The sequence below is a fragment of the Perissodus microlepis genome, chromosome 4 (assembly GCF_051167445.1).
Source record: "Perissodus microlepis isolate ML-2025 ecotype Zambia chromosome 4, ASM5116744v1, whole genome shotgun sequence".
Taxonomy (NCBI): Eukaryota; Metazoa; Chordata; class Actinopteri; order Cichliformes; family Cichlidae; genus Perissodus; species Perissodus microlepis.
Window position 1 is genome coordinate 21,529,904 of NC_140464.1, and position 13,189 is coordinate 21,543,092.

The 13,189-nt window shown below is 42.7% G+C and overlaps 2 protein-coding genes across 8 annotated transcripts in view; one reads left to right on the plus strand and one right to left on the minus strand.

Annotated features, from left to right (window-relative positions):
• Window positions 1-9,248, plus strand: part of LOC146388881 (trinucleotide repeat-containing gene 6A protein-like) — a 59,284-nt gene extending 50,036 nt beyond the window's left edge. For all 6 annotated transcript variants that reach the window (XM_084926440.1, XM_084926439.1, XM_084926442.1 and 3 more), the window contains 12 exons: window positions 221-340; window positions 453-581; window positions 726-800; window positions 893-1,067; window positions 1,277-1,417; window positions 1,622-1,792; window positions 1,877-2,017; window positions 2,102-2,209; window positions 2,315-2,542; window positions 2,782-2,852; window positions 2,972-3,111; window positions 3,463-9,248. In XM_084926440.1, coding sequence (XP_084782566.1) covers window positions 221-340; window positions 453-581; window positions 726-800; window positions 893-1,067; window positions 1,277-1,417; window positions 1,622-1,792; window positions 1,877-2,017; window positions 2,102-2,209; window positions 2,315-2,542; window positions 2,782-2,852; window positions 2,972-3,111; window positions 3,463-3,811 — 1,848 coding nt within the window. In that variant the 3' untranslated portion in view covers window positions 3,812-9,248. The remainder of the gene's footprint in view (window positions 1-220; window positions 341-452; window positions 582-725; window positions 801-892; window positions 1,068-1,276; window positions 1,418-1,621; window positions 1,793-1,876; window positions 2,018-2,101; window positions 2,210-2,314; window positions 2,543-2,781; window positions 2,853-2,971; window positions 3,112-3,462) is intronic.
• A 1,410-nt stretch (window positions 9,249-10,658) lies between these two features.
• The window catches only part of LOC146388882 (acyl carrier protein, mitochondrial-like), a 3,105-nt gene continuing 574 nt past the window's right edge, over window positions 10,659-13,189 (minus strand). The window contains exons 2-5 of one of the 2 annotated variants that reach the window (XM_084926447.1): window positions 12,631-12,750; window positions 12,204-12,291; window positions 11,022-11,135; window positions 10,659-10,938 (exon numbers count right to left, since the gene is read on the minus strand). In XM_084926447.1, the coding sequence (XP_084782573.1) occupies window positions 11,044-11,135; window positions 12,204-12,291; window positions 12,631-12,750 (300 nt within the window). In that variant the 3' untranslated portion in view covers window positions 10,659-10,938; window positions 11,022-11,043. Of the gene's footprint in view, window positions 10,943-11,021; window positions 11,136-12,203; window positions 12,292-12,630; window positions 12,751-13,189 lie in introns of both variants that reach the window. The other variant, XM_084926445.1, reaches the window with a different exon arrangement.

Consider the following 13,189-nt stretch of genomic DNA (forward strand, 5'->3'; position numbering starts at 1 on the left):
AATAGCTCTATTGTTGTAATGGTGTGCCCTCTAGTGGACGTCATGGGATATTAAAATGGTGGGGGAGGTTTTTTGTTTGTTTTCTTTCTTATGGCAAACTTTGATGCACACAAGCGTCTAACCTTGTGTGATTCATTCTCATTGTTTGTCAGGGTTGTTTCTACACTGTTTTACATTTTTCTTCTTTGTTGTTGTTTTTGTCTCCCCCCCCCCCGATTAGAATGTAAACCCAATGTTGGGCGGCAACACCGTAGCACAGGGCCGAGGTGGCCCCCAGTCCCAGCCCCCTCCTCAACCCAATCTTCGTAATCAAGTGCCTCCACCCATCCTGCCCGCTCAGGTACCTCACATAAAAATAAAACGCACAAAAGGTCACACTCAGAGTGAGTTCTTGTCTCTATTACTCCTGATTGTTTTCCAACACTCAGTCCCAAATTATTGTTGTTGTTCAGGTTCCTTCATCCCTGTTGAAGTACCCGGGAGGCAATGGCGGTCTGAACCCTCTGTTTGGCCCTCAGCAGATGGCTGTTCTCAACCAGCTGTCACAGCTAAACCAGATCAACCAGATCAACCAATTACAGGTGAATACCGGCAGAAAAGAAGTGTATAGCTTTAGATTTTTATTTCTAGTTTTTACATGAAAACAACATGACAGAAATGGAGCCATAATTCCTAACTGTAACATTAACAACATGATGGGTTTACATTATTCTATTTCTCTGCAGCGTCTTCTCCTCCAGCAGCAACAGCAGAAGGTTCAAAGCCAGAGACCCATGCCTATGGGACGTCAGACTGAACAGGTGTGTGTCTGGGTGCTACTAAATTGCACTCGTTGTCCCAGTGGTCTTAGCTCCTTGGTTGCTTTCTCTAACCGTGCACCTTCTGTCCTTAGACACGTCCAATTGGTTCCTCTCCATCACCGATGCAGCCACCACGACACATGGACCCCTCGCTGCTGAAGCCGGCCGCGCCCCTCAAGCCGTACCTGGATAACTACATGTCCCACAGCACCCCTGAGATGCTGAAGGATGCTGCCACTCTTGGATCCTTCAGCAACTTCCCTTTAAGTAAGTCAACTGCTACTGCTGTTATTACAGATTAGGCACCCTAATCATAAACTAGTTTGACTGGGTGGAGAAGTGAGGTGATACTTTTTATTTTACACTTAAGACCTCAGATTTGTAAGAAGATGATCATGAGCAGGATAGATCTTGAGGATTACATTTTAGAGTTCTTGATTATCTGTTGACATGTACTCTTCTGTCCTGTTTCTCAGACTTGAATTCTAACCTGAATGTACCCCTGGACATGGGTGTTGGTGGTGGTAGTGGTGGTGGAGTGAGCTATAAAGAGCCACCCCAGTCCAGACTGAAGAAACTTTGGGCTACCGACCCTCCGGAGCAGACCAGCAAACCTGGTACAGACAAAGCATTTATAGTTTGTCACACTGCATGCTGTGGTATTGTTTGGCTTTCTGGGGGAGGTAACCATGAGGTGTTTACTATGTAAACAGTGAAAAAAACATTGGTTTTTAGAGTGACTAAAGCATCCCCACACTTTTTCCCACTGCATACTTTAAACTCTGGCTTTAATGGTTTATATGTTTGTGTTTGTCCCACAGGTGCTATGTCGTCTGGGCTGCGTCTGGAGGACTCCTCCTTCTATGACTTAATTTCTCCTGGCCCCTCTCCCCTGAGTCCTCCCGGCCAATCAATGGGCTCGGTGGGCGATGGCTGGCCACCTCGTGCCAACTCCCCCCCGCCCCATGGAAACACTGTCACCTGGCCCCCAGGTACAGACGCCTTTAAATCCACCAGAAACCCCGAAGTGTTTGCTTTGAACCCTGCTGATGTCTGCATGTGTTTTTTGTTCTCAGAGTTCCGGCCCGGGGAGCCTTGGAAAGGTTACCCCAACATTGACCCTGAGACTGACCCTTATGTGACCCCCGGCAGTGTCATCAACAACCTCTCCATCAACACCGTCCGCGACACAGACCACCTCAGGGACAGGAACAACGGTAGGCCACGCACATGCCAGATCCCTTCCAATAACTGTAATGGTAGCACAGACCCACACTGACCCCTCCTGCTGATGTTTCCAGGGCCATCCTCATCACTGAACACCACGATGCCTTCTAACAGTGCCTGGTCATCCATTCGTGCCTCCAGCCACAGCGGTTCCCTCACCAGTACAGCACAAAGCACTTCAGGTGTGTAGTTTTGCTCTGTTTAAATGTTTTCTTTACCTTATTTATTTATTGTAAACTTGAAAATCTTTGTTAAACGGGTTTTGTTTTTCTGCTCTTGCCTTGCAGCCAGACCCAGTGAGTCAAAGTGGTCTCCCGGCAGCAGTGTGTCAAACTCCTCCCTAGCTCATGAGCTTTGGAAGGTCCCCCTGCCTCCCAAGGCGCTGTCTGTGGCGGCCCCCTCCAGACCACCGCCTGGCCTCACCAGCCAGAAGCCCAGCCCTGCCTCCTCTGGCTGGGATGGCTCTGCCCTGAGGCTGGGGGGCTGGAGCACCGCTGAGTCCAGATACACACCTGGTAAGAGAAGCACACCCTTTAACCTTAATTCCATGCTGCGAAATGAGCAGAACAGACTTTGGGGTTGTTGTTTTTTGTTTGTTTGTTTGTTTTCAAAAGATTTCAAGACTGTATAGAGAAGCTTGCGATAAATTTTAAAATGCACGGCTCCTCTCCTGTGCAGCCTCAACTTGACCACAAAACCAGCTTTAGCATCCTATCCCAGCTGATGATTGACTCTATGGTGTATGTATTGACAGGTTCCAGTTGGGGTGACAGCAGCAGCTCAGGGAGAACCCAGTGGCTCGTTCTGAAAAATCTCACACCTCAGGTAGTTGTACTTTCATTCTGTTAACGTTATCACAATCATTACTTCCATGTTTTCTCACATATTTTTCACCTCTTATCACCTCCCCTGTTTAACTCAACTTTTCTTTCCCCTTCTTCCAGATTGACGGCTCTACATTGAGGACTCTGTGCATGCAGCACGGCCCTCTGATCACATTCCACCTCAACCTGCCACATGGTAACGCTGTGGTATGCTACAGCTCCAAGGATGAGGCCGCTAAGGCCCAGAAGAGCCTGCACATGTAAGACCATCACACGCAAATACGGGCACTTCTTACTTTTATTTATTCAGCTTCTCTTAGAGCAGATGACCTTGAATAAAAACAGGCTGTTGATGCCAAATTAACTTGTCATAGACAGATTAATCACAGATTTGTTTGACACTCAGTCAGATGTCCCCTTTACAGATAACCCATGCATTCTTCCAGGCATATCCCCCCCCCCCCCCCCCCCCCCCCCCCCCCCACTCCCAAAATTAAGTGGGGAATTGCAGTAGTGGACAGTTGGCTGTTTAAATGGATGGAAAAACAGCCATATGATGTTGTGTACAGACAAAAAGTCTCACTCTTGTCTAACCTGCTCTGTTTCTACAGGTGTGTTTTGGGGAACACTACTATTCTGGCTGAGTTTGCCAGCGAGGAGGAAATCAGCCGTTTCTTTGCACAAGGGCAGTCAATGGCCACTCCCTCCTCTGGCTGGCAGACCCTCGGCTCCTCTCAGAGCAGAATGGATCAGTCTCACCCCTTTCCAAGCCGCGCTTCTGAACCCAACCAGTGGAACAGCAGCGACCTCCACAGCTCCTCCCTCTGGGGTGGGCCCAACTATTCCAGTAGCCTGTGGGGGACCCCCAGTGGCACCGAGGCAGGGAGGATCAGCAGCCCTTCTCCAATCACCTCCTTCCTCCCAGTGGATCACCTGACAGGGGGCGGGGACTCCATGTGAGCTGCCTGCCAGTGAAACAGGCTCGGGGAAGGGTCAGTAGAGAATTATCAATAATCAGCAGAATAGAGACACAAATGTAGTTCTATAAATGCAATGGCACTAGTTGGACTCTTTCTCATTTACAAGATATTCAACAAAACGGGGTCTCCCCTGTGGAAAACAAGTTACGTTTCTCTCTCTGCACATATGTCCACTTTGTTTTAGCCCAAAAACATATCAGTCGGAATACTTGAATCATGCAGGCCAATTCTATAATGTGAACGGATGGATATTTGCCTCCAGGTAGTGCTCTTTCAGACCGAAAAAAAGCTTCAATCGAGCTCATTATTATTATTATATATATTTTTTGTTTCATTCGTCATGTTTATTTGAATTCCAATTCTTTTTAACATTTTATTTTTTTGTTTTACTTTTTTTTTTTGCATTTGTTTGCTGACAATGTTGGAGTATGAGCTTTTTTAACTTTGCACTGAATGTGTTGTTTTTTTTTTCTCAGTATAATCTGCAATATAGAGGGAGCAGCCAGTTTTTTCCAGTGTAGCTGTTTACTCATTGAGGTCCTTACTGTGTGTGTTTGTGAGAATTACTGTGTGTGTGTGCGCGCGAGCTGTGAATGAGTACGTGTGCGCTCCTCTCTGCCTTGGCACGCCTACCTTACTGCGTTGTCGTGGAGTTCAAGATCAACAGATAGTTAAAGAATTAAACCTGACTTAGGATGATTATCTGGTGATAGTTCAAGTGACATTAAAAGTATTGCACCAATTTTGTTTTAAAACTAAAGAAAGTTGAGCTCTGCAGTGCAAAGGACTGTAGCCGCAGCTGGGACTAGTAAGCCCCGCCCACCCTAATATAGGGAGGCGGGGGCTATCTAGCAAGCCCCTCCCCCTCCCTCCCTTTCTCATTAGCCCCCTGGCAGGCAGGTTTTAGTGGGGGGGAGGGGGGGAACAGCACTTTCAGAATAGGCTTTCAATGTTTTGGAGGTGCCACACTGCAACCTCTTGTTTACAAGACTTGGGAGGCAGAAAGTGTGTTCATTCTTCATTTTAAAGAGAAGATGGAATAAAATTTTAAAAAATGCACAAAAAAAATTTAAAAACGCTTTAAAAAAAAAAAAGATAAAAATTTTTAAAAACAGAAAAAGTTTAAAAAAAACAAAACTCTTACTGAGGATGAAGACGATGCTTTGTAACTCTGGGAATTCGGATCAGTGTTTTTTGGCCATGGCGTTGGTTATTTTGAACTATTCCTCTTTTTGTCTGCTAAATAACCAGCAATGGTTCTCAGGAAATCAAGCCAGTTTTCCCCCCTTGTAGTTTGAATTAAAGAAAAAAACTACTACTCCTTGTAGGAAAGGAAAATACAACTTCTAGCACTGAAAACTATGTAAAGGTCTGTAAGTTTTTGTTTTTGTTCTCTCTCTCTCTTTCTCTCTCTCTCTGCCAAATAACTGCTTTAAGCTGGAGAAGCTCAACACACTGCTTTCAATATGCTGTCTTTTGAGGGAGGGAGGTGAGGTGTGCGGGGAGGGGGAGGTCGAGGACACTCCCGGCATTCCCTCTCCTCCTACTCTTCCTCCTCCTCCACTCCACTGATGTTTAAAAAAAAAATCAAGAGTGGGGATCGTTTAATGCGTGAGCGCGTGACTGAGCGGGGAAATTGTCGTGTCTCGTCAGACTTATAAACCAAGAGAAAGGCGACTCTGTATCTATGCATACTGTAGCCTCTCACATTCACATGGCCTACTGAGAGGCGTTTATTTTTTATTTTTTTTCTCCCTCTTCGACCATGTGTCACAATGTTTTAGCTGTTTAACAAACATTACTCGCTTTTCCTTTTTTTTAAATTTCTCTCATTGCCACAAATGGTGTTTTGAAAAAAAATGGAACGAAGAGAAAAACAAAAACAAAAATCAGAAAAAAACAAAAAAACTCGTTTTGGTTGAAGAAAATATTTTAACAGTAAAAAAAAGTCGTCCACATTTCATTGCCTTGATCCTAATTGTGTCCGAAGATGCAACAACAAGTCAAGTGGCTTCTACCTGTTTACAAAATGAATATGATTGTATTGTACTGTTTTATTTTCTTTCCTTTGGGGCAAAGGGGGGGAAGGTGGGGTACTCATCTGAAGTTCCTGACGTACGTGTGTGTGTGTGTGTGTGAGAATGTGAATTGTGGAGGTTTTGTGTGAGAACAGCGTGAATGTAAAATCCACCAGTGGCGTTTTTCTTCACAACAAGAGAATAACAGATTTATCTACCAGTGATTGTTTAGTTACTTTGATGCACAATTTGTTTGTTGGGGTCATGAGGGGGGGAGAGAAGTGTCAGAGGGGTGCATGAACGACGAGTCAGCATTAGCGAAGCCATGGACCTTAATTATCTTTTCTTCATCGTGTTTGTGCGTGTCGCTTCCCCCTCCCCTCCCCCCCCCCCAGTTCTCCTCTCTCATGTAGGTTTTTATTTCAGAAGTACTAGAAGCTTTAGTTTTTTATTTTTTAAGCTTAGCCCGTGAATATTTAACAACTTCAAAGCAAACGCAGTGAGACAGAACCTTGAGTATTAGCCAGACTTGACAGTGATGTGTGCCAGTATTGAACCGCTCTCTACCAAATAATTCAATCATACAAAAAAATTAGTTTACTTAATTCCAGATCTCTTTGCTTATAAATATATATATAAATAATACTTACATATATCTCTTATTTGTATTTGTTGTCGTTGTGTTGAACAGTTGTTATCAAGTGGAACATCTGAGCTTTTTTGTTGTTGTTGTTGTTGTTGTTGTTGTTGTTAGTTTTAGTCTGACACGTTGAACTGAGGAGACTTGGATTTTGCACTTGGGTGGATTCTAGAGGAAAAAGGCCGAAAGCAAAGCTGAGACAGATGTTTAGATTTTCAGGTCTCTCTGATGGAGAAGGTGCGCCTGTGAGTATTCGACAGGGTAGAGTGTGTGCGCGCGCACGCACGCGTGTGTGTGTACTGTGATTTGAGAAGATGGTGCTTTATTGGTCTCCCTTGGTTGGTGCACCTCCGGCTCTGAGCTGGGCCTGAATGTAGCTGAAACGGTTTGTAAAAGTATAAAAGACAGCGCAGCCTCAAACGTGCATGAGGGGCAACAAAAAAATTTTGGAAATTTTTTTTTTTTTTTTGAGAAATTGAGCAGCAGTCACTGCTGCCGTGGTGTCGCTTGACTGAAACGAGGCGAGGAGGGGACGGGACTCGCGATTGGCTGCTTCTTCCTGGCTTTTCAGGGATAAAGGGTTGCACTTTTGCCTCCTCGCCGGCTTATCCAGGATCAGCTCCTCCTCTCCAACTCCTAAGCTTAACTACAGGGAGAGGAGACTCATAACTGACAGGAGGTCTGAGGCGGGGGGGAGGGGAGGGTGGGCTCTAAACTGTCTATATTCCCTTACTGCTCAATGACATTACTTTACACTTTGTTCATTCTGATTTTTGGCAGCGCTGTCGTTCCTGGCGCTGATTTGAGAGCAGCTTTGTCCATCCTCAGTATCCTTTTTTCTTTTAACTATTACCGGGACAAAGGCTGACCCCAGATCAGCAGCTCAGGTGGCAGCATTGCTGTGCTGTTAGAGAAGGGACAAGCAACGTCTGGAAAACGCCTCTCAATAATGTCGTTACTGTTTTGGTTCCATAATCGTGTTTGTATCTACTGTCAGCCTGCGTGAGACTGTTTGTGAGAGTGTGTTTGTGTGTGTGTGTGAGTGAATACATCATCATGCCAAATCGAGGAGGGAGGGAAGGAAAGGGATAAATCCTTTTTTGTTGTTGTTTGGTTGTAGTTGTGTACGTGTGCATACGTGTACTTAAAAAGCTGGACAATATTAAATGCTTGAAGATTTAAAAAAAAAAAAAAAAAAATTAAAAAAGTCATTTGCAAAAGGATGATGTGAGGAAAACCTTTTTAGTAAAGTGAAAACCACCACGAGCAATGTACAATCCCCAGGGCTGCCAAGCAGCTTCCCGACAGGGCCAGACGAGGGGAAGGAAAGGAAAAGGAAGTAGCGGGCAGGAGGGAAGCTGGCTGGTGATACTCTACTACTTTTTAATGTTTAAGAAAAAAAATGTGACTTTTTTGTGTTTCTCTTGACTTAAATATCCTGTGAGTAAATGCTATATTATATCATAACACACCTGACGGCTCCTACAGTCGATCAAAAAGCGCTAAGGCTTATTTTTTTGACAGGAAAAACAGAAAAAAACAAACAAAAAAAAACAAACAAAAAAGAAAAAATACAAAAACTGTGAGAATCTGCTGTCTTTTTTTTTTTTGGTCGTTTTACATTTAGTATGAACACACAAACAAACCCTGAAAAGCTTTAGTCTAACCAGCACAAAGATGTGGGCGGGTGGGGAGGGAAGGGTGGGTTTATCAGGGGGAAGGGTGGGTGTCGCTCAGAGAGACTATGCAGTGGAGTGTTTGAACCCAGGCTTACATGTCCACCTTGGGTTTTTCTTCTTTTTTTCCCTGTCTTTAAATAAAACAAAAACAAAAAAAATTCCCAAAAAAATGAGTAAACACCGCTGAAATGGGATTCCCACTAATATTCCTCAAACGTGTCGTGCCATCGTTAAATTGTACAGCTAGTACAGCTACTAATAATAATAATACAAACTGAAAAACCTTTATTACCTAGCAAACGGCGGGCCAGTTGTAGCAGGAGGAGGAGGACAGGTTAAGATTTGCAAAAGTCCATTTTTGTCGATTTTTCTCGCAGCTCGAGCGAGGCCGGTGAAACTGCAAATTTTACACGACTACAGTGCTTTTTTTTTTTTTTTTTTCTTTTTATAGAGATTCTATCAATCCAGTGTGTAGTTGGATCACCTGTAAACCTATTATGCACATCGCTTTGGGAGACTGTTGAAACTATATATAAAATATATATATGAGAATATAATCGTACAGTGTCTATAATCAACGAGGGGGGCGTCTTCCTCTCTTGCAAACAAAAACAGGAAGTACCTTTTTATTTTCAAATGTCTTCCTCGGGTCATCAAAGGATTTTATCTTTAAACTTCGGTGGAATCTGCACTTTTTGAAGGACAATCTTTATTTGTATGGGTATAAAAATTGACAAAATAAACGAAGTCGCCTGATATTAATGGTATAAAAAACCAACTCCAGTGTGCTCTAATAATGAATGTCTCCTCTGATGCTGTCTACTTGTTTGGTTTCATTTTAATCCTTTTATTCTCCTTCCTTTTGTTGCTTGGTTTGTTCTGTATTTTTTTCCTCTTTATTTCTTTCTGGATTTTACTGCTCTTAAGAGAATCTGTACTAAGGTGTAGAGTAGTGAGTAGTAGGTCTTCTGTTGGCTGTACTCGTATACTGAATTACTGTTTGTAACCCGCTGGCTTCTGCAGCCAGCATACAAAGCTGTATAACTTGGGTACAACCCTCAATAAAAGACTAATACACAGCGGCCGCCTCCCAGAGTCTTTATTTCTCTCCGTGTGACTGAAAACTTCTGCTTCGTGCTCCCAACAGCATCTCTGGCTTCAGGAGACGCAGACATGCTGCTGTAAATGAGGGAGCAGCTGAAAGTAGCTGCTGCTTTTGTTTGCTTAGACAACCTCTCAAGACAAGGTGATGTTTCCTGTGACATCAGGATTTTAAAGCCCTCTGAATGCTTTGGTTACTCAAAGAAAAGCTTTTAATTTGGTCTGGTTTATAGAAATCTGTCTTAGATTGAAAGAATTCGGTTTCGGTAAACTCCCACGCTGGGTTTGCTAATTTTATTATTGTGTAAACGTGTTAGTTGTGAGTTTATTTTTGACCCTTTAAACCAAAGTATCATATTTTATACTTAAGTTTTTGAGACTTCTACATTTTTGTTTTTTTTCCCCCTTTAAAAAAAAAAAAAAAAAAAAAAAAAAAAGTTGCACCACAAAAACATACCCGATGTAGCAAATATGATAAAAATGCATATTTTTTTTACTTTATTTTTCATCGGGAGGTTCACAAAGCACACAATAGAATTTTCTGGCAATTTAATTTAATTATTTATGGATTACATTTTTAAATTTTTTTTTGTAAAGGTGCATTTATTAGGGCTCAGGTCGGGTACTGAAATAAAAACTTCAGTCCCAGCTGTGTGGACATCCTGCAACAATGGCACCTCATTCTTCATGTGTGGACACAAGATTAAAACTCAAGAATTGTCTTTATTGTAATTTTGTCCTCATCTTACGAGGTAAACAGTGAGGGAACATGAAGTTTACCTTTAAATCAGTGCACTAACAGGGTTATTGCATAGAACAGGGGTCTCCAACTGCAGTCCTCAACAGCTACTGTCCTGCAGTTTTTAAATGCATCCGTATCAAATGGTTGATTAACGTTTTCAGCATGTCATTGGGTTTGATAACAAGCCAGTTATTTTATTCAGGTGTGCAGACAGTAGCTCTCGAGGACTGGAGTTGGAGACCCCTGGCCTGGAGAAAAAATTTATCTGAGCTGCTGGTGGATGGAGCCAAAGTTAATCTTCTGGTTCTGCAGATGAAAGCTCTTTGTATGTTTAAAGTATTTACTGATTAATGATGTGGAGCTATTTCAGCTTTATATACAGTCTAGGAACCACAGGCTTATATGCTTAAGCTGTATTTTTGGGAGCTTTTTTCCTTTGACAGGTCAGTAGTGGATGCAGGTGGTGTGTGTGAGCCTCCCAGCATCAAGCTTCAGTCTACCTACAACCCAAAGTAGATGAGAAATGAAAATAGATGGATAGTTATCGCAAATCCCAGCCAGTGGAAACATCAACTAAAAGAAGTGCAGCTGAATCTGGGTCCTTCCTTTTTACTGGACCCGAAGCGGAGTAACAGCAGACACGGAAGTGTACAATGTGTGTCTTTATTGATCTATTAATGACAAATTGTACATGTGACCACAGGGCGGAGCTGAAATGAGAATAAATCAAACCAGTGATATAATCTTGTTTAATATTGATTTTTTTTTTATCTCCAAGCTCTCCTGAACATGTTCATTTAAATACAGTCAAACACGAGACAGCTGAAGCCAACGTCGCCATAATGGACACAAGAGTTGATGAAGTAGGAAACTGTTTGGCGCCCATCTGCTTCACAAGCACTTCCTGTTGGGTGGGTGGAGGTGACCCTATCTGGGCACAAAGGAATATAAACTGAGCACTGACACAACGTGTGACCAAAGACAGAAAACGGGGCCTGATGGTGACTTGCCTCTGGTGTGCTACAGAGCACATTACTCATAAACGTCTTTCTTGTCTGCGATGTACTGTACGATCTCCTCAGGAGTCATCAACTTCTCCGCTTCTGCATCTGGAATCTCAAAGCCTGCGGCACAAACAAGTTACTGGTTACGCCGTGTGACATGCATCGATAATGCTGAACGAATAAGCAGCTTTCTGCACAGATGGTCACAAACATCTCGCTGGTACTACGTCCTCAACTGTAGGTCACACATTAAAAGCTGTTAGTCTATTATCTTCACTGATCAAAATAAGAAAAAGTCCTGATTCTGATTTAAACTTTCTGCTAACTGCCAAAAATGACTCGAACCCTCTAAGAACCCTGTTCTCAGCATACTTCAGACCCGCCCAGGACATCAGAGGTTTAGACAAATAAAGGCTCTGAAAGGACTTCCTGTAACCTCTTGAAGAACACCTGACCTTGTATGGAAGTGCATTAGTCCTGATGTACAGTTATCAAATCTGCAATTTGACTAAGAAGTCACCACTGACGCTCCTGCAAGCACTCATGCTAAATGGACTGATTCTTATAGAGCATTCTTCTCTCTCAAAGCACCAACAGCACTTTATATAGCACGCCTTATTCACACTCCAATAAACACACTGAAGTTTCGGGTTCAGTATCTTGCCCAAAGATACTTCGGATCAAACCACCAACCTACTAATTAGCAGAATGCCTGCTCCATCTCCTGATCCACAGCCACCCCTGTTTAAAATTTACTTCCCAAACAGATTATATAAATCAGCTGAATTATTACAAGTCAAAAAGTAAAAAGCAACAAACTGCAACCTTCATTAACCTTCTAAATCAATTTTCAAGATAAATCCAACAAATAAATACTGTAGAATGAGGTGTACTACAGTGTTTCTACCACAGGATATAATCTGAGCATATCCTGCTTTATGTGGGACGTCCACACAGAGTGTCGCATTTACCCTCTGAAGACAAACTTGACACTGCAGACGCTCAACAGGCAGGAAGACTGCAAGACTGATGTTTCATATCCACATACTCCCACTGTGGCTGTACAACAGCAGTCACATTCTGCACTTCAGGCATCGTAGGAGTCAGAAACATCTCTTTTGCTGACTTAATGCCTAGAGCCACAGTTTGGAATAGTTTTCTATGCAGTATAAAGAGGTTTGCTCTCACCAAACTCATCTTCCATGGCCATGATGATCTCCACCTGGTCCAAGCTGTCCAAACCCAAATCTTTCATGAAGTGAGAGCTCGTCTGCAGCTGTGGAACAGAAACCAACCCGAGGGTAAGAAATTCAAGCTTACTTATACAGAAACTTACAAACACTACAGGCATTTCAGGGTGCTTTAAAATAAAAACAAAACCAAATCTACATGAGGAATGATAGTATTAATTTTAGATTGTTTTTCCAAGTTAAAAATCAAATTGTTATTAATTCAATACATTAAAATCAGCAAACTTTTCAAAAACAATTTCCATGAGCTATTCTGGACAGAGATGAGTCACGATTGCCTAATTTCACCTCACAGATGCCTGCGAATGTATTACATTCATACATGTTTCAGCTAGAATTCACTGAAGGTCTCTTGTTGTTCTCACCTTCTCTGGGTTGATCTTGTCGTAGAGCTTGAGTACATACATGACTCGTTCTTTGATGGTTTCTAGAGTGAGGGGGGGCAGGTCTCCGTACTGTCGGCACAGCACACCCACTGAGGGGATCTAAGGAAGAAGAAGAAGGGGGAAGAGTTTATTAGTGCAGAGGGGAGTGGGGGGTTGTGATCATGCAGCCTGTACATTAACTTGCCTCAAGTGAGTGTGTATTACATACAGTGTGAAAAGATGCAATATCTTCCAGTACACTGCAACAGTACAGATGTAAAGGCTGGAAAAAGTTTATCCAAGTTTCAAAATAAAACTTAAATCTTACGGAACTTTGACCAAGAAGAAATCTGTGCTGCTTCTGAAGCTTTTAATGTGTGGCTGATTTTATTATCTCGTCTGTAATTACTGCATTATGGTTTCATTTGACTAAATTTGCAATTAAACGCATTTATCAGCGCATTAGTGTTCACTTACAACTCTGCACACAGCTCGCTAAAACACCTGTAACATTTTTTCTGTGTTATACAAACACACTTATCGTAATACACAGCAACAT